Below are 21,625 nucleotides of genomic sequence, written 5' to 3'. Positions count from 1 at the left end.
ATGGCGGCGGCTGGTGCAGGCGGCGGCCCCCCGGCCCCGCTGCTGCTGCTGCCGCTGCTGGCGTTGGTGGCGCTGAGCGGGGAGGCGGCGCGGCTGTATCGGCCCGGGGAGGACCCGCTGACCGTGCTGGAGGCGGGCACCGTGCGCCGGGCGCTGCTCAACTCCTCGGCCGCCTGGGTGGTGCAGTTCTACAGCTCGTCGTGCGGCCACTGCATCAGCTTCGCCCCGACCTGGCGGGCCCTGGCCGGGGACGTGAAAGGTGAGTCCGAGAGCCCCCCGATCTGTTCCCCGGGGAGCCCAGCCCAGCCTCCCCCGCGCCGCCTTGGCTGGGGACGTGCGGGTGAGTCGTCCGCACCCTTTAACCCGGACCCTCGGCCAGCCCGCCCATGGGCTTTGCCCTAGCTGGGGATGTGCAGTAAGTAGACCCCCCCACACACATACACACCTTCCCCCCATTCCCACCCCCTCGCCCCCACTGCACATCTTCCCCCAGGCTGCACCTCTGAGAGAAGACTTCCATCTCCCCTACTCCCCCCAGCCCTGTACCCCCTCAGCCCTCCCCCTTCCAGCCACATCAGCTTTGCCTTGCCCTTGAGGTCTGTGGTTTGGGATGTGTAAAGTAATGGGGTCCCCCCCACACGGGTTTGGGATGTGTAAAGTAATGGGGTCCCCTCCACCTACATCACTGATCCTAGGGCCGCCACAATGCCCATTCATACAGCTCGTCATAATAAGTAACTGTCAGAATAGTACTGTGCATGTAGAGAGCTGGATCGGATCAGTAGATGTCAAAGCAATGTACACCACTTCATAACTAACCTGCCTCCCCCCTATGGCATCACCAGTCCAGTCCGGGTAACAACCCTATCTGATCTCATCCAAATTCCATCTGCCTCACTTGCATGGGTTGTACATCCACCAGTAGGACCTTGGACAAGGACATCAGTACCTACCCTAACATTATACCCCAAATCCCAGTTCGCCTCCACTTTATTTTATTTATTTACTGATTAGCAAAACACTTGTTGCTTCATCAAAGTGCTGCCCAGAAAGGAGCAATACATGGTAAATGGCAACAACACTAGAATTAGCGAAAAACATTTTCAGATTAAGTTTGGGATAAAATAAAAGAAGAAGAAGAAAAAAGGAAACACTGCTTTTCATTATCATGAAGAAAAGAATTCCATTGCTGGGTGTTGTGTCTGTGCAAATGTCCAGTATCTAGGTGCTTTACAGTATAAAGTATACAGTGGGAGCTCTAACAGCATATAGGATATATTTAAACACTTCCAGGCGGGGACTGCATGTTCTGTATGCTTTGTAAATTGCCTAGCCTATTTTAATAGCTAAACAAATAATAAAGAAATAATAGTTTGACCTGCAGTGCATTCACTTAACTTAAGCTTTGTTAATATAAAAAAGAAGACTGAACTCTTGCATAGAGTATATGGAGAAATGAAGAGAGAAAAGAATCAAGTAATGTAAAAATCAGAACTAACTGCAAATCCTCAGAGGCATGGAGATTTAGGTCTCCAATACCCGGATGATGGGCACCACCTAAGAACCTGAATAGAAAGAACTTCTGTCAAATGAAATGTCAACTGTACTAAGTTCCTGTAAACAATCTGAGCATGTTTGTCTTGAGAAGCCACCTTAATTTACTTATTGTTAAGTGATTCCTATATTGACTATAGGTTTTCACTCAGACGCTGTCCCCCCCGGAACTAACTTTCTGCTCCTGTTATTATCTGATCCTTTCTGATCAATAAAATCCTTTCTGATTAATAAAAAGTATCTGGCATACTTTTGGGTGCTATATAAAAATATATAAGGAGATTGTTTACACAGCAGCATGGCACCTTCGTAATTTTACATGCAAATAGCTTTCATTACTTATAGTTAAAATGTATATTTTCTTACTAATAACTTTTTCAGCAATATTTTAAATTTCTCCAGTCCAGAACACTGTAATTTTTCATCTGCAATCTGGCTTACTGGATCACTAACCACAAAATTTATATAATCCTTGATATGAGTTTGCCTTTCCCCTCTCAGGAATTGAAAGACATATTTGAGAACAGACTGGTTAAATGGATGAACCCTAGACCAGTTTGAGAGGGCACTGATTGCTAATCTGCAGGGTGGGTCCATATGCAGCACATTCAATGTGTTTCTCGCATATTAGTTGACATTGTAAGGAATTTTCACTTGTGGCCTTCTGGAACACTAACTCTTAGCTCTATTAACAGCCACACTGTGTATCTCTTGCTTCTGTTTGCTCTTACAGTTAATACAATCACTCATGTTCCAAGACGAAGCAAAAATAAAAGTGTTGGATAAGCAAAAGGGAGTGTTGGATAAGAATAACAATAGGAAAACAGGCAGACTTTCTGTGTGTGGTATGAGACTACGCAATATGTCAGCAGTCACATGATAGTTATGACAGAATCATTTTATAAGAATGGATATTTGATTCATGTGCCAAAAAAGTGTTGTTACCCTTGTTCCTAGGTGTGATACTTATTTAGTCCCTTAAGATATTATTATTTTACTATTTTTACTCATTGAGCTAGCACTGATAGTGATCTCAGAGCCATATAGAATATATACCAGAAAGGTCACTGCCACAAATTGCTTTCAGTCCAATATGACATTACCGATGACCAATCAAATGCAATTACCTTTAAAAAAAGAAAATTGGGTGGTGCACTAAACTTGATGGACTGAATGGTGGAAATGTGTTTTGAAGAGGAATTTGAAAGAAGAGAGATGGCAGAAGATTGCCTCTCTGGAATAGAGAGGGTCTTAATAGCAAAATTGGATGATTTCCAGAGCAAGATCTTGCAGTATTCTGTGTGTGTTGAGATATGTAAGGAAAGTTACCTTTGTTTTCTTGTGAAATTTTGATTTTAATGGAACACCTTATTTGGATCTATTGTCTGTGTTTAACTCAGCACAGTATTTCTACTGTATCTGAAGGGGGTTTCTGATTATTAGTTTTGAAAAAAGCTTTTTGCTTTAAATGCAGCATAGCTGGCAGCTCTTTGCAAATACAGCCCTAGAGTGCAACTCAGCACTTCATAGGACTAGACTTTAGTTGAAACTTTATTTATATTATTGTGAACAACTGGGAGGTAAGGATGGGGTGGGGGAGCACCTTGTGGAAGGAGGTGCTTGTGCTTCTGGGCACATCTGAAAATTTCACCCCTAAAAGATTTTTGTTTGTTTGTTTGTGATTGGTGAACTTTATTGCATTAGCTATTTGTCAAACCAAACTGGGCACTGCTAACAATGTGGTTGGTTTGCATGGTGTCTGAAGTAACTTTTCTGTCCTACTGTCTGGAAAGTCTGCCAGACTGACTGGTAATGAGGAAGGAAATGGAAAGTATTTAACACAGGGTGAACACTATTGGCATTTATCTTTCGTGGGTGTATTACTCTAACACTGAAATGTGTTTCAGATCTCCTGACACTTACGTAAATGATACTGATTTAACTAAATTGAGTTAGGAATTTGTTTTGTTAATTTGGTGTGTTCCCTTTGTGTGGCTGTTCTTAGGGCTTGTCTACATGACAGCAGGAACCAAAATAACAAATTGGTTGTAATTCACACTTAGTTATTTTGAGGTGAAGTTGAGTGTGGACATGCTTATTTCAGATGAAGAATGCTATATTTTGACTTGTTATATCAAAATAGGGCACCTAAACCAAATGCCCTTACAGAGATTTAAATGCCCTTACAGAGATTTACACTTAAATAACTAAAGATGTGATTTACAACCTATTTTAGGTATTTCAGTTGTAGTTACCACATTGACGAGACCTTTTATGTATCCTTAAATCAATATAAGGTACTCTAATACAGAAACAGTGTTAGCACAAGGGGGTTGCACTCATTGAATTAAAGCAGTTTCTGCTGATTTAGTTAAATTGGTACAGCTTTCCAGCATAGACAAGGCCTATGCTAATGTAGTTTACTTTTATTATTTTTCTTACAGTCAAATTCTGCACTAACAACTGCAAACTTCAGTAACTGAAAGCAGGAACCATGGCTGTTTTGTTCAATGCCACATTCACTGATGGAGCATCATAACTTACATTTTCATCTAGGTATCCATTCTTCCATCGAAACAGACACAAAAATTAATTTTGGAGTTGGTCCTGATATGTGCCCAGTTGCTAAAATACTCAATATTAAAACAGTTTCCAGGACTGCTGCTCTATTTAAGTTCCCTGTTGCTACTTTTTAAAGGCAATTAAAACTTGTCTGCAAAAGTTGCTTTTGGTCTGGAATTTTACATAATAGTTCTCAGTGCAAAGGTAATTGAAAAATCCTGTAATTAACCCTTCTAAAGCTGGCACTTATGTCTCCCTTCTTGTTTCTTAAATGAACACCTTTCAGGAGAAGCTACAGAAACCTTGTCATAGTCCAAAAGAGGGAAGCCCTGCAATGTGTCTCTTATCTATTACTAAAATTTCGTAATGGAGAATACTACAATGCATGTAGTACATAAGAGAAAAAGATTTGTGAAAAGGTGTTCCCTTTTTAGTAATGTTTTGATGCTGATATGTTGGATATTTTAGAATATTAAATGTTGATAGTTTTATCTAAATATAGTCAATTTGACCAGTCTTTGAATTTTTAAAAGTTGCATATTTATATTTGCTGTGATCTACAAAGGAAGAAAATCAGCTTTCTGGCTGGAAAATTCTTCAGAATAAGTAGCAATTGTCTTTGTTTAAATAATTTTACTGAATTTCCTTTTTCACACATTTTGGGATATACATCAGGTACTTCGAGATCCTCCAGTATAATCTGTATCAGAAATTGTTTCCTATTGGTATCCCTCGCTTTCATATTTGGAATAATATCCAGTATATTTAAATATATAGCAAAGTATTGCTGCTACTTTGGAAGCACTGGACTACATTTGGCATGTTAAATGTGGGATGTTATTTTTTTTAACTCTTTAGTAACTTGGTGTTGGAAAATCTTGGTACAGTCCTATTTATCAATCTGCATTCACTGAAATCTGTCTAGGCCTTTTCAGTAATACTAATGCCACTTTAAAATCTAATATGCAATAGTGTGGTAGGCTGCAATGCCACTGTAAATAAAAAGTATACAATCTAGGCTATGCGTTGCCGAAGTGAACAGAAGCATGGCTTTCACTTCCCTTAGAAAACTAAAGGCTCTTTTTTAACAGAAGTGAATACTAAACATCACGCATCCCAGCTGGTGCTCTTTAACCCAAGTATTTAGCTAGTGATGGGCTTGCATTGTTGTAAAGTAGGTTATTTGCATTAGGTTTATAGTGCTTCTGTTCATTGTGTGTAGGGAGGATCAAGACAGGTGGAAAAGGGAGGAGAAGTGGTAAAAGTTGAATGAGACAGATACTGTGAAGCCAAAGTTTTTTAATTTTGCATTTTATGTGATAAAATAGACTGTTGTATCTTTTGTGTTCCTGTGAATACATGTCCATCTGCTCTAGGATGCTTATAGTTACTGCTGGCGCCTGTTCAGCTGTCGGCATGCTCACTACAACTGAAATTCTCAATCAGCTGCCCCATCCTTCCTGATAAAAATGCAGGAGTTCTTTCAAAGAAAAACAAAGGTCAAGCTAAATTTCAAAAGCAGCCTGGCATAGAAATGTTGATCCAGTTTTGAACTTATTGAAATGTTCATGTCCTTTGACACAGAGGCAAGTTTAACTTTAGGACATTTTTAAATTAAAGGAGTTTGTTGATTCATGGAATTCATAAAAGAAAAAGAAAAAACTCCCAAAGACATCTCTCTCCACTAATGCTGGTGTATCTTCAACTTTTTTTTAAAGCTGTTTGGCTTCTTCTTTCAGCACTTTAAAGTACCTACTTGAGGATTCCCCTTCAACTGACTGGTGTAGTAGGGAGTGGCTTAAAAAGAAAATTCTTGTGCATTCAAATACAATTGACAGATTAAGTCTTGTCCACACTTGGAAACTTTGCTAGCTACAGCCATGTTCAGAAATGGTGGTCAGACTTCAGATGTGGTTCTACCAACACCACACATGACAGCCATTTTCTAGCATGACTATGAAAGCACCATTTCTCCGCCTTGGTTAGACAGGTTTTTTTGGAAAATGAGAGCAGAAACCGAGCTAGCACCAGCTCGTTGACCACATCAAGTCCTGAAACACAGTTTCTGAAAATGGCTTGTTTTGTGACCATGTTATGTATGGTGTGGTCACCAGCTTTGTAAAACTGTGTCTGGCTGTGAAATGCTTTATAAACATTATAAACCCTATTATGGACATGGCCTTGTTGTTTGCTTTTGGCAATAGGTAAGGAAATTCTTATCCTCATCTCCACACATGAAGGAAAAACAACATGAAAGATAAAATAATTCAGTATCTCTCCTACAGATGCTTCCATCCCACAACTACTTTTTGTAAAATATAGCAGTATAGGACAGCAAGAGGGAAGGTGTATTACAGTATCTTATGTCATTGAACTGTTTCACTGTGAAACCGGAATAATAAACATTAATACAGCTCTTGATGTTGAATATTTCCTAATGTTTTTTCATGTAAGTGTACTGTCGCCATCTGTTACACTAATTGGATGATAGTATTAACTATTTTAATTTAGTTATATGCAATTTGAGAATTCAGAATGATGTGATCTGTTGTTCCAGTGCAATTTGTATGATATTGTTTTTATTTGGGTTTGAAGTTACCTACTGAAGCTAGTCAGATTAAGCTGATTGCACAACATGGCATGAAATGTCACTATGATTTTGCTTATTGATCATGATGCAGACATTTTAAAGTTTTCTCTCCTTTTGTCCTTCATGCTGTGTTATGCTTTATCACTAATGACAAATCCCTAATTATTCATAGATAGAATACCCCTTCTTCATAATCATAAAACAAGTTCTTCATCCTTATAGAAGGAACAGCTTGGTGAGCACCTTGTTGTGCTGAAAATATTGGTCTGCAGGTTTGGAATGAATCAGCCATTCTAAGTCAGCAGTATTACACAAGTTATTCTCTTTAGAAGAAGTGAACAATACTTTCTGCTTCTGTACAGAGGGAGTTTATAATGGATTTATATGTTGGGGAGTTAGGAATAAAGTAATCTAGAGATTAGACTGTATTTCAGATCTGTCTTCAGTCCAGCAGTCAGTACCTCAAGACAACAAATTATTTCCTGTAAATATTACTGCTTTTGCTCAGAGCTAGATGATGATTTTACCTGGACAGAATGATTTAGAACTCTTGCAAGAAGTGTGTGAACAATTATGTGTCATGCTATTGGTTCCAAGTTTTTTAAGCTTTACTTTACCTTCAGTGCAGAATACTAAAAACATTTACCCACAATCGTTCCTTCTGCATAGAAATAAACTTTGGGGTAGTCCGTTATTTACACAGTAACTTTCCCAATCTTATAGTTTTTTTACACACTGAGTAGAAATCCTTTTCAAGTCTCCATCTTCGCTGTCCTGAGGACAGCAAGCATTGACACTGTTTGTGAGACACTTTTTGGTGTGATGTGAGACTACTGCATGAACGATCCAGCTTGAGCCCACAAAACAGTATTTGAGGCTGTCTGTTAAAACTGTTATTGTAGTCTGCCAGATGAAAATAGAATGGAATTAGTTATAAACAAATCCTCCCGGAAAATACCTTGATACTGCTATAAGAATTCCTCTGTCACTGGTGTATTGCAAAGAGAGATTACATCCTATTAAGTTAAGGATATAGCAAAAAAACCAAACTGTACACTTGTTTTGTTCACAGTCTAGCAATTTTGACATGATGTTAAGGTTCCATTAATCATGGTAAAAGCTACCTAAGCATTTCTTATACTTGCTACATTTAGGATTGTCAATATTTTTTTTTTGCCCCAGAGTTCTAAAGTTCTTGATGCGAAGCTCTCTGACAACATGAATGCATCTCGTCTGCTTTAAGTACCACATGTAGCCATTGGACTTAAATGTCAACAGTGTGTTTGAATACCAAAGGATCCAAAAGCTTGGATGCCTCTGAACTATCCAAGCTCCTTGGAGCTGCAAAATTGAGTTGGAAATCTCACAAGAACAGCTTGATTTGCAGCATTTTGGTATTTACATTCATGGTCCCTGGAGGGCATATGTGGGCAAAGACAAAGGTGGAAAAAAGTCAATTTTTAACATCTTTAAAAATATGTGAATGAAGTTTTGGATGAAACTTTTGAGGGACAATGCTGTTAATTTATCTGTGCCCGTTCACTCATCCCTAAGAAGCATATTCCATCACACAACAAAATGATAAGTAATGAAAATCAATGATAGATAATGGTCCTTTTCCAAATGCCAACCCTTTTATCCTTGGCCTCCAACAAGAAGCACAAATTTCTTTAAAGGCTGCTAAAGAATTATTAAACTGATGGTAGAGCAAGGAAAGTGATATAAGCTGAATATTTCTTGTTTCCTATTCGGGGAGCACATACTGGAGATAGGAACTTTTCAATACTGAGGGCTTGCTTTTGAAGCTCCTTCCTTGAGGATGTCCAGAGTCATCATGACAATTTTCCGAATTTCTCTGCTCGGATTAGTTATGGCCATTTAACGTTCCCTTGTTTCCTCTTATTATTCTGCATTGGGCAGGGAGGAAGGTCGTTGTGGAGTGGGAGTTGCAGCAGAACTTTATTTTTTTTTAAAGATTGAATATTTTACTGTACCATACACAGGTATCTCTTAGCAGTGAAGCTTAATACATTTAAATGTTTATTGGCAGCATGTGCTTTACCATATTACTTGAAAATACTGATAAAAGGGGAAAGAAACAAATTATTAAATGCCTCGAAGGGTTCTCTCATCAAAATGGTTTGTGTAAGAATGTTTCCAGCAATTATCATTCTTGACTATTTGTAGTTATTCTCAATAAAACACTTTGCAAAACTTGAAATTACGCTCCAATTAATCTACATGGTGCTGTATTTGATCAGATATCTTCCAGTTGCATCCAACATGCTCTTGGACAGCACTTACACTTAAGAGCACTTTCATTAATCAAAATATGAGCTTTGTGCTTTAATTAGGCCTTGCACAGTTTTGTACACCTCTGAATAAGTTACAAGTTCAGCAAAAAGCAGGTCTATGTTACCATCAGCTCTGATAGAAGATACATCATCTATGTAACTGAAAGCCATGCAGATGGGTAACCATTATGTTCAATGTTCATCTTGTAAAACTGACATGAAGAATAAAATTAACTGAATAATGAGCTTAGCTGACAGGATAAACCAGAGAATATGTTAGCATTGTGTTGGGCCCTTTTTCAGCCACTAGGACTGAGTAAATGCCAGCAGCCTTAGAGAGATGTCTGATTTTTTGCTTTGGGTTTCTTTTTCTTTAGATTTGTTGAAAATACTTCTCTCTATTGTACTAGATATCATCTTTAGTCAGTCAGTCTTCAAATTATTGAAGACTAGCCATCCAAATTATTATTGAGGGAGCAAATGCAGGCCAGATGTGAGCAGACCTAGGAGTTGATCCTATCCCATTGAAGTCAGTGAGTTTTGCCATTGACTTCTGTGGGAGCCGGAACATCCTAAGACAGGATGCCTGGTCAACGCTGCACCAAAAAGTAAAAGTGTTTTTTATTTATTTTCAGACTGGGAACCTGCCATTAGGGTTGGTGTGCTGGATTGCGGGGAGGAGGAGAATTTTGAGATCTGTAAAGAATATGGTATTCTCTACTATCCAACTTTTCGGGTAAGTGGCATGATATATAGTATCTGACAAATGATGGTCATTTCATTTTGTAAAAAAATATACTTGTTTTAAATCTGAAACATTTTCTATTATTCCATGTTCCAAATTATGGCTATAGAACCCCCCTCCTGCCTGTTGTAGTTAAAAATAGGGCAAACTTATTTACCCAGAATATTCTGTGCTAACACTTGTTCTTGAATCTGGATGCTTTCTTTTTCTTCTGCAAGGAGTCTTGGGATTATAATAAAAGATGCTTTTCAGGCTCTGTTAGTCAGTAGAATGGAATAAATGATGCAATCATCTGAATCAGCTGGGCTTTTGATTGTCCTAAACCCTAAATTAGAATTTTCAAACAGAAAAGACATAACATCAGGAAGCAGTATATTATTAAAAGAGTTTTTGTCTCTTCCATCACTATGGTATTTGGATGCAATGTATTTGTTAGCTGTCAAACATTTATAAAGATCCATAGTATAGTAAACAACATTAGAGTTATACATTTTGTCTCCCTTTGTGACATGTGAGAGTAGATCCATAGTTCAAAACTGATACATCAGGGACAAAGATGGAATCAATTAGCTGATTTCATGAGAGACTGTGTGTTAAAGTTAGTCTTGTAACCTTTGGATCAATTCTTCACTAGCCACAGATCATTCTTAACTTCACAGTTCACTGAAATTGAATTTAAAAATATTTTCTACTGTTTGCCAAGAGAATCAGGAACTGTGTTTAATACAGAAATTTTGCATTTAAGGATGAAAATGAACTTCTGTTTTTGACGTAATACTGATCTTCCCTGCTATGTGTAATCATCATCTTTATTTACCCCATGTGAGAATAAAATGTGGGGCAAGGGGAATCTCAATAAAAAGTTTTGGTGTGAGATGGGAGATGAGAGGTATTGTAATATAAAATTGTTTGTTCTTCTGATATGAGGAAAAACAATAGTGATTTTTTTTCTTCTTTCAAGTTGTGAGTCCAAAACATGGCTCAGTTCTTCCCAAAGCACTGTATGTTTTAATTTTGCTTTTAAAAATAGACATTCTGTTGCATTACTTGTTTTGTTTTAACCACTAGAGGGAGTTGAGGATGTTTAGGGTGTGAGCAGTGTTCTTTAGCATAGAATCATAGAAATGTAGGGCTTGAAGGGACCTCAAGAGGTCATCTAGTCCAGCCTCCCTGTGCTGAGTCAGGACCAAGTAAACCTAGACCATCCCTGACAGGTGTTTGTGCAACATGTTCTTAAAAACTTCCAGTGATGGGGATTCTACAACCTATTCTAGTACTTAATTATCTTTATAGTTAGAAAGTTTATCCCAATACCTAACCTAAACCCCTTGCTGCAAATTAAGTTGATTCCTTCTTGTCCTGCCTTCAGTGGATACGGAGAACAATTGATCGCTGTCCTATTTATAACAACACTTAGCATAATTGAAGACTTACCAGGTCCCCCTCATTCTTCTTTTCATGACATGCCCAGTTTTTTTTAACTGCTCCTCTTAGGTCAGATTTTCTATACTTTATCTTGTTTATTGCTCTGGACTCTCTTTCCAGTTTGTCCACATGTTTCTTAAAGTGTGGGTCCCAAAACAGGATACAGTATTCCAGCTGAGGCCACACAAGTGCCAAGTAGATCAGGACAGGCACCTCCTGTGTCTTACTACGGCGGTCCTATTAATACACCCCACAAAATTAGCACAGTTGGCTCCTATTCAGTTTGTGATCTGCTATAACTCTCAGATTCTTCTCAACAGTACTACTGCCTAGCCAATTAGTATTACTGCCTAGCCTACTTTGTATTTGTGCATTTAATTTTTCCTTTGCAACTTTGCATTTGTCTTTATTGAATTGTATTGTGTTGATTTCAGACCAGTTGTCCAAATTATCAGGCATATCCATCAGTTAATAGTATTGCTTAATAAATCATCAATATGAGTCAGCTGCCAGATCCTAACCCTGTCTATGAAGTTGGAGACTTCAGTTGAATTTTCTTCAACATGCCTCTGAAGATATTTTTTTCTGACAAAATCCATATGGAATTTTATGTTACTAGTTTGTTACATTATAGAAACTTTTGACTTCTAAGAGTTTGATTGTTTAAGGATCAGTGAGCAAGATCCACAGATAGTGTAAATCAGCCACCATTATACCCACACCAGCTAAGGATTAGGCTCTTGCAATTTACAAGGCTAGAGTAAAGATTCAGTTGTATTTTCTGCTTTCTGCAAGCTAAATAACAATATATGATTAATTAAAACTGTAAAAAGCAAGAACTCATGAAAATCATGTTCTGCCTTTGAACTGAACTTTCCTGAAGTACTTTTTTCCCCTTGAGCCCTAAATTGCATTCAACAGAATATTTTTTTCACCCCACAGTACTTCAAAGCATTTACAGAGCAGTTCACAACTGGAGAAAATTTCAAAGGTAAGAAAATCCCACTCTAGCCAATCTCAAAAGCATTTATCCTATCCAGAGTACATTCTATAATAAACAAGATTTTTTTTGCTCATCAGTAAAATTCAGACATCCCTAGGTGGAATGTGCAAGCTGTTTAACAGCACACTAAGCAACAGTTTAGAATAAAAGGTTAAGAATATCTTTTGAAAATGAAACTGCAGGGGAAATTTTAGACAGGGAGAACGTAATTGCTAGAGTTTACATTTGTCCAGGATGCTAGAGTTAACACCCCTGTGCTTTTAAAATATGTTGTTGTCTTTAATTGTTGTAAGCGGGCAGATCCTTCATTTTAAATCTCATTTAAAAATGCCACGCCTCTCAGCAGCGTGGTGTGCCTATTGAAGCACTTGTTTGGCCCTGATTTAGGTTGAAGATTGCCACCTTCTGAGTTACCAGTACCCTGAATGCATTAGAAGTTCCTTATTTGAATGTTAAGCAAGGTTGAACTTGGTCATCTATGGCTCTGCAAGGGTCACAGCTTGAAATGATCTGGCTACAGACTAAAGTAACACATCTTTTCAGTTGGACTAACATATGACAGGCCAGAGGTCAGAAAAAAGACCACCGGCACCATTAGCCCTTCTGGTAGAATATTACTGTAATTGTACCTGCTATTTTTAGGGTTTGGGAGGGGGTTGCTTTTGTTTGCAAAAAAAATTAAGGAATCATTTTTTGGCTTGCCCCTCTTCTCTCTCTCCACCCCCATTTCAAACCTTTGATGAAACTTGAAAAACCTTTTTTTATTATTTATTTCCCTATGTGGCTGGCTGTTACCTCACCTGGGCCATATGTTAAGAGTGTTACACCAGTGGCTCAAATTTTCGATGCTTGCAGTTAGCCAGCGTGCAAACAAAAAGCATTCATTTGGTCATTGAACATCTCCATTGCAAAAAAGCTGCTTGAGCTCCTACCACGTTAAGTATTGTCTACATGTGAGTGTAGATCCTGAATGAAGTAAGATGACAGTGTATTGAAGATGAAACTGATGAGACAGGTCTGCTTTTCTGAGTTAGAAATGTCTTTGGTTTTTTTAAACTCTTAGGGAAAACAACTTCTACATAACCCCCCTCAAAAAGTTCCAAAACTTAATCTTACAAATAGAAGTACTGCTACCCCCACCTAAAACAAACACTGTCACCTAGCTTTTTAACCCCAGTTTAAAAAAGCAAAATCTGCAAATCAGACAACCTGAACTTAGTGATTCTTTTCTGTCTTCTGAATAGTTCTTTATTTTTTGTCTGTTTTTAACGGGATCAGATCGCGAACTCCAAACCGTTCGTCAGATGATGATTGATTTTCTACAGAACCATTCCCAAGAATCAAGACCACCTGCTTGCCCTCCCTTGGATCCAGTTCCGTAAGAATCCTGTTTGAAATAACACAATATTGTACACTTAGTATGCTATGCAAATAAAATGTCAGGACTGTTTCTGAGAAAAAAAAATCTTTGTATATCTGTGTAACAAATACTTAGAGTACGTTCAGTGTTGTGGGCAATGAGAACATTACATTCTTCATGTGTTAAATAGTTTTTCTTTTCTTAAAAGGTCCAGTGAGATTGCTTCTCTTTTTGACAAGAATAATCATCATTACACTGCCATTGTGGTTGAAAGTAGTAACTCCTATGTCGGGCGAGAGGTAATGTGTGACTTGTGAATTTAATCCAGTATTTAAATCATTTATAATACAATTGGGGTTATGTTTTATTCAGTCAGTGGAACTATTCCTGTGAATAAAGGTGCGTGTGTGTGCAGGATTGGCACTTAAGAAGTGAAAACCAGATCATATACATTTAGAATATGACTAAGTCATCCGATGCCACATAGCATTGGCTTGTGCTTTAGTCACAGAGTGGAGTGTGTTTTTTAAAGAATGTGATGTTTCTTTTCTGGCTATTTGGATTCCTTTCATGCCTTAATGGAAGTTTAGTTTATCTTCCTCAATAGTAGCAAAATACTTCTGGTTTTCAAACCACACATCATCACAGGAAAAATATATTTTTGATCATTAATGACATTGCTTTTTCACTGTTAGAGAACCAGGCATAATCGTCAGCTTTTGCAACATCATTATTTTACTGTAATCTGTATGATATACTGTGTGTCTGTGTGGTCCATATACCACACTAATTAAAATAAAAAAGCCACTAAAATCAAGACAATACAGAATATTGTAGTAAAACTCTTGGATGATGATGTTCTTAGCTCAATTTGTGCTGAAGTGTGGTAGAGACTTCAGGAATTGCATAATACTACATTTAGGATATTGCATATCCTATATGTTGTTATAATGTTCTAATATGCTATGCTATGTTTTTCATACTTACCTTATTGAATGTCACAAATTGGCCCAAGCTGCTAATATGCTTCTTGGAATTCGGGCCTAATTACCCATTTAAATCTTATGACAGTTTTCTGTGTATGATTGATATCAATCAGTGAAGCAGTTAAATATGTCTTTGTAGCAAGTAAGTGAGGTAAGAACCCCTTTGGTGTATTTGGCACATCCAAAGGAAGGTTAAGTAAAGAACGCAGCAGGGTCTTTTGCAGCAGAAAAAGGGCAACAATGAGTGAACTGAACATGGATACTGGAATGCTACACAGGGGACAAGTGTTTTATTTCTGAGCAATATTGAAAGCACTATGGGAGTCAAAATACCAGGCTGAAGTAAACTGTTTGGTGGGAGGGATCTAGAGAATGCCAGTGTGCTATACAACATAGTCCTTGCGTTCTGGAGAGGACAGTCTACACCTGCATATACATCTTGCTATTCACGAATGGGATAGCTTTGTGTGCCATATTAAATGTGAAACTTAAGGACACTTACAAAATGTTGTGCCATCATCCTAGTGTAGATTTGATAGTAAATATTTTCATCATCTTAAAATATGAGGCATGCGGAGGTGGAGAATTACATTTTTATGAAATTTGATTTGGCACCACTTCACAATCTAAAGAGTTGCTGCTAGCCTGTGTTACTTTTGTTAATTATCTGTTACTGCTGAAATCTAAGACAAGTAAAGAAAAGAAATTACATAATTACTAGGCGTAATCTGTGTCGAAACATGCAATATGTGTTTGACACTTCTGATTACAACTGGCACAACTGGAGTGTTGGGTGCTGCCAGCTTTGGGAAACATGTTCATAGCAGACTGGCTCCCAGGCATTGGTTCACTGTGATTAACTGTGGTACATTGACATTAATAAGAGGCAAGGAGGTGGCAGTAACAAAGCTCTTCAGCATTTTATTTTGTCCTTTCTATAGTCTTATTGTGTTCTGCTGTTTGCCTTCCAAAAAATCAAAGAGACGCTGATAATATCTGCTTTCAAGAAGGGAAGTTTTCTGCTAAGATTATATAGAATTGTAAGTTTACATTCAGTGTTTAAGGGAAACAGATACATGCTTTGCCTCCAAAAGCTTATGCTCTCAATAAGACAAGATACGTAAACAACACAAGACAGAACAGTTCAAGAGAGGGAGGATTAGGTGTTTATCACTGTTGAGAAGGCGGGAGAGACTTGAAGAGAAGGGTCTGAAGAAGCTAGCCGGAGAAGAGAGATGATGTTTGGTGAATGAACCTAGTGAAGAGTTCAAGGCATTGGAAGCAGAATATTATTATTTGTATTATTGTAGTGCCTAGGAACCCCAGTCATGGACCAGGACCCCATTGTGCCTGGTGCTGTACACACACAACAAAAAGACTGTCCTTGCCCCAAAGAGACTACAATCTAAGTACAAAATAAGAGAAAGCAGATGGCTACAGACAGACTGGCAGGGAAGTATAAGGAAATAATGAATGTGCGCTAGCCAGAGTGATAGGTTGTGATCTCAGAGCACCAGCAGCCTAACTGTTTTCAAGTTTTTGAAGGTATCATGGCAAAGGAGAGTAATGAAGTGGCTTTGTGAATGTTTATGAGGAGTACCTCCAAAGCATGAGGGGCAGCATGGGAGCATAGCAGAAGGTACAAAGCCAAGTGTGGAAAGAGGAAACAGGGGGGGAATTAAGAGATTTGGAAGATCACAGAGAAAGGCAGAGTGGAAAATAAAAGCAGAGAAGTAAGCAAAACAAGATTATGGAGGACCCTGTAGATAAGAATGAACAGTTTGATTTGATATGGTAAGAGAGCCAACGGACAGATTTGATGAGGACGGTCATTGGAATGTCAGAAGAGGAAGATGACTCTGGTAATGTGACCTTGAATGACTGAAATTGGGAGAGAATTGTGAGCCAAATGTTCATTATAATCTTAACTAGAGCTGCCTATTTGCAAGCATAATTTTGGCAGTTAAAGTTTAGGTGATGTAGACATGGAAGTCCTTGATTGTATCCACAAGTCATAAACGTTGACATCTAAATAACACCTTAACTTTGGAGTCAAATAATTGTCCCCACAATTATTTGAGCTCAGAAAAAAGGAAGTCGGTATCTGAAAATTTGACTTTAACCCTTGTATGTATGTAACATGTCATCACAAACCAATGGGTGTGTGACAGACCTCCTCTTATCCTCTGTGTTTTGAGGCTTCTCCAGTACATTTCATCACTCTCTCTCGTGCGGTCTTCAGACATGTGAGACTTGAGGGGGGAAAAAGTCAAGATGGGCTAAGGAAAAATCATACAGCTCAGAAAACAAGAAAAAATAGTTTCTCCCAATGAAGTAAAAATTCTGTTCGACAGAAATTGTTAGAGTCCAGGGAATACTAATAAATTCATATACTTGGTGAATAGTAAGTTAGTTCTATCAACAGCTTAGTTTAGTGCAAAAGTACAGTGTGCTCCTTGTATATATCTGTCCTTTCTTACCAGAATTGGATATTCTTTAAAAAGTGTGTAACACTTGTGTGTTGTGTTCTCATCACCCAGGTGATCTTAGACTTGATTCAGTATGAAAACATTATGGTAAAGAGAGTGCTGAATTCTGATAAGGCTTTTCTGGAGAAACTTGGTATTACTTCAATCCCTTCGTGTTATCTGATCTATCCAAATGGGTCCCATGGATTAATTAACATGTGAGTACTATATATCTGTAAAGGATACTTGCAGTACTTCGAGTGGTTCAGTTAAGCTTTAAAACCATTGCCTTGGTTTCATGGGTGTGCACAGCACATTTCATTAGGGTGTGCATCCAGGGAATTTGATTTTATTTTATTTTTTTTGTCAAACTCAATTCCACTGGCGGGCCAATTTGAATTACCTGCTGGCGAAATTCTCGCCACGTCCTAGTCTCTGCCGCAGAATGTCGCGAGAAACGGCATTTCGGCAGCAGATTGCGGCGTGTTCAGAATCTCCCAGCTCCTTCTTTTTCGGCATCAGCCTGTCCGCCGAGAAATCGCGTGCTCTCCACGCTTTCGGCGGCAGCTCTACGCGAATGTGTGACACACGTAAGTTTGACACCCCTGCATTAGGGTGTGCCTGGCCAAACCCCGTGCGCACGCCTATGCTTAGTTTCCTTTTATACAACTAATAGATTTGATAAGAAGGTTTTATTTGTGTATTTAAATAAAAGCAGTGTATCCTAATATGTGATCAGTGCATTTTATTGATTGAAAATTAATGTTCAGACCCTTCATATTTGAAGAAACTGACTAGCTCAAACATTGTTAGACAGCTGTTAAACATTGGGTCTGAAAAAATATACTGTCTCTCTGTCGGAGTTTACAATACATTGAAATGGACTAAGGGAACAAAAAATAAATTCCTCCCTCACCTGGAAGGGAAAACAAAATGCTGTAGTGATTAGTTGTAACTGCAATGGTGAGTTTAGACTACCCACAAACTTGCTTGTAAAATAAGCATTAAAGAAGAATGTGCCACCTGCCAAATAGAAGTACCAGGCTGATGGTGTCAATGTAGAACATTCAGAAAATGTAAGCAGCTGAGCAGTAGCTAGTGACACGCTGATAGTCTAGTGATGTTGATAAACAGGACATCATTGAGGTTTTGAGAAGAGACTCAGTATTAGTCCTGTCTCCCACTGCCACCAGTCAATATCACTGACTCATTACTGATGATGCCTGTGAGGGGAATATGGTTTGAGATAAATCTGAAATACAAATACTAAGTACCAAATCCTGCAGATCTTACCTATTCAATCAAATCTCCTGTTGGATTCAGTGGGACTGTTGTCTAAATAAGGAGTACAAATATGACCTGAAGTCTTGATGAAAATGGGATGTTGCTGTTAGCTTGAATGGTTCTGCAAGCCACTGGTGCTAATTATTTTTGCTACTGCTTCTAAAAATTAAACAGTTTTACATTTCACTTTGCATCAAACATGCTGAATTTTACCAGATTTGTAAAACAAAGTAAAGAAAACCAAATCTCTTACTTCACAGATACATTATATTGTTCCTGTCAATCATTTAGCTTGAGGTGATTTTTAACCCTTCCACTGTCCTTTCATACACAGTTTGAAGCCTCTTCGGTCTTTCTTTTCTTCCTATTTAAAGTCACTGCCTGGTGTGAGAAGAAAACTTGTTTCACAGCTTCAACCACAAAAAAAACAAAATAAAGAGGAGAGCACAGAAGTCAAGGCATGGAAGGAGTTTGATAAGTAAGTGATGCTGTTGAGCTTCAGTTTATTGGTTGGTAGTTAAAATCTACATTCATTATTGCCAAGTGGGAAGCTATAAAATAATTTATTTAACATCTGACTATAGCTGAAAGCTTTATTTTATTCCATAACTACTCAAAGGATACACCTGGAGCTGAGTAGCTGACCCAACCACATGTTGACCCTTTTCATTCCTGCTGAGCAAAACAAAGCGAGTGTGTGTGAGTATTAAAGGGACTCTAGTACTGAAATGTCTTGCAGATCACATTGTAGAGCATTGCTTTCATTTGCTTCTTCAGCAGGATCCTTTTCACAATATACTAAAATAACACTGATAAATTAATTCAGCCCTAGCAGCAAAGATGTCATATTCTACGAAGTGAATGTACCTTTCTTGCAATTATGACTGCTGTTTTAAGGATTTTAAAGAAGCTTTAGGCAATATTTTCAATATGCATTTGAAGCAAATATGTGCATTTCTATGGAAGAAAGGTCTATTAGAGGCTATTTTTATTTTAAACCCATACTTAAAAAATCAAGGGCTTGGTTCTCCTCCCATTGGTGTCAATGCAGGTTTGAGGCTCAAACAGTATCTGAAATGTACACGTCACTAGTTTAATATTTTATTGGAAAACTTTAGCTCATAACGCAATATCCCAGATAAAAATAAAGTGCTGAAATAATTTTAACAATAAGCTTTTGGCAAACCTGCAGAAAACAGAGAACCCAGTGTTTGTCTCTATTATGGTGAGCCAGGATACCACTAGAAAGTGTTAGGTAAAAGCATATACATTAGAAAACCCCACAGTCACCAGAAAAGATGTTTATCAGACAAAATCCACTTAGGTTTATGTTCACCCTCTGACTGTTTGAGAGAAGGATACAAGAGCTTTGCAGTGAGATAATCCTTCAGCATCTTTAGCTGGAAAAGATATAGGGCTGAGTGCTTCTATTTTGTACTTATTTTCATTTTTGTTATGGTTACTATTAAAGTGTCCACCCTATTTTTTTAATGGAAGACTATCTTATTTTCTTTTAACGGTTTATCTAGAATATTGTATTTTAATAACTGATTTTTGTAGCTAAAGAATATCTTATTTATGTGAATGATTCTATGAGTCTTGATGCTTATACACTACAATTTTTTTTTTAAATAAAAGATCACTGCATAAATATCTCCCAGCTGGATTGTTTGGGTACCTGATGATTTAATACTGACAATTATATTTAAGAAACTTGAAGTGAGCAGACCTACTAATGAATAAACTTTTTATAGCTGTTATTCTGAGGGTCACCTCTTTAGTAAACAATGTATTCACTTAATAAGTCTGTAGTCTGTATCATTCAGAATGCAGCTGTCACAGTTCCCGAGATATCTGTATCTCTAAGGGAATCCCATTCCCATAAGGGAACCCCATTCAGGCCTCTAGCCATATCCTTTCTCGGGTGCAAGCCCACATTCCTCCTCTTCCAGACAGGGGATTTAGGCTAAAATTCCTCCTGCAATTCATTGTGATCACCTGAGCAGGTCTGAGTTTAGTTCAACATCCGACATGTTGTTTTCTCTCAGGGGCTATGACAGGGTTAATCAGTGTCCAGCCATTCTTCATAAATCAAAGTATTTATTCGGAATCAAAAACATTATAGAGAAAACATATCTTCGAAAACAATGAACAGCTTATATGCCTGTCTCCCTTATAAAGTATCACCCATCTTCTTCATGGTAGATTTGAAATTTCTTCAAACTCTTTCCCTCCTGTCACAGCCTTGTGTCAGTTCTTGAGTCCAATGAGAGTGACCTCCCTCCTGTACCAGACTTGGCACTTAATGCAATTCTCAGTTCTTTGTTTGATAACCTCTTTCAACCAATTCAAACCAGGATAGTCCATTTTCCTCATGTGTGGTGCCTTTCCAGACTTGTTTATCTGCCTAGGGATTTACATTAATTAATCCCCTAGTAATTTTAGTTCCTGATCATACATTCATGCTTAGCGAGGTAACTTCCCCCCCAGTCACTGCCTTGTCTCACAAAAGAAAGAAACCTCTACACACCCAGCAGAGCAATACAAGGGGAGAGGGAAAACTGAGTCACATACCCCCCCCCCATAAAAATAAATCAGAAGTTTCCCAGTTCTCCATAGCAGCTTTTTGTGTGTTTTTAAGTGTACTGTTATCGTTAAGCAATCATAGTTGTTGGAATCAGCTGATTTTCTCATTGATCGGGTCTCTTAAATCTACTGTTTAATTATGGGGGTGATAAAATTCCTGAAACCCTTATGTCTTATGAAACATCATGCTGTATGGTCAGAATCCAGTTCTGTTTGTTTTGTTGTGTTGCTGTGTTTTGTGCTAACCTGTAATGTAAAAGCACTGAAGGATACAGACTAAGTTGTGTATATTTTGTTCAATTGCTTATCTATTGGTGGTGGTGTAAATACAGAAATATTTTCCATGAGAGTTGCTGCTCTGAGGAAGGGAGATGCAGATGTCTTACATTCACCTCAAATGCATGCTTTATCTGTATCCATCAGTGGGTGACTGGTTCTGTCACAAGACCTTCCGTAACTGACTGACTCTTAAATACGCTATGGTGCAGAAGGTCTCTATAGTGGGACTGTTACATTTGGGGAGAATTTCTAAATGACATTTTCTTAACATGGGTTTATTTTCATATTTGTTTGTCAGCCTCGTTGGAATTATTCCTCATTATCAAAGATACTTCTGTTAAACAAAAGGCTTTTCCCCTCACAGCCTACTGTTCTCTACTTATATTTAACCCTGTAGAGAAGTCATAATTTGTGACACCAGCAATTTCCTTGCTGACAGAATATCAGGGTTATAATTTTTCTAGAGATAGAAGTTGGGCTGGAAGGTAG

At 38.1% G+C, this 21,625-nt stretch overlaps 1 protein-coding gene across 1 annotated transcript in view; it reads left to right on the top strand.

Annotated features, from left to right (window-relative positions):
• Positions 1-21,625, top strand: part of QSOX2 (quiescin sulfhydryl oxidase 2) — a 39,576-nt gene continuing 17,951 nt past the window's right edge. Inside the window, exons 1-7 of the mRNA XM_067541813.1 lie at positions 1-259; positions 9,636-9,736; positions 12,113-12,161; positions 13,452-13,551; positions 13,742-13,832; positions 17,060-17,205; positions 18,606-18,749. Of these exons, the coding sequence (XP_067397914.1) occupies positions 1-259; positions 9,636-9,736; positions 12,113-12,161; positions 13,452-13,551; positions 13,742-13,832; positions 17,060-17,205; positions 18,606-18,749 (890 nt within the window). The remainder of the gene's footprint in view (positions 260-9,635; positions 9,737-12,112; positions 12,162-13,451; positions 13,552-13,741; positions 13,833-17,059; positions 17,206-18,605; positions 18,750-21,625) is intronic.

The sequence above is a fragment of the Emydura macquarii genome, unplaced genomic scaffold (genome assembly GCF_026122565.2).
Source record: "Emydura macquarii macquarii isolate MOO-44397 ecotype Brisbane River unplaced genomic scaffold, CSIRO-AGI_Emac_v2 contig_691, whole genome shotgun sequence".
Classification (NCBI taxonomy): Eukaryota; Metazoa; Chordata; order Testudines; family Chelidae; genus Emydura; species Emydura macquarii.
This window is presented reverse-complemented; position numbering and strand designations above follow the sequence as displayed.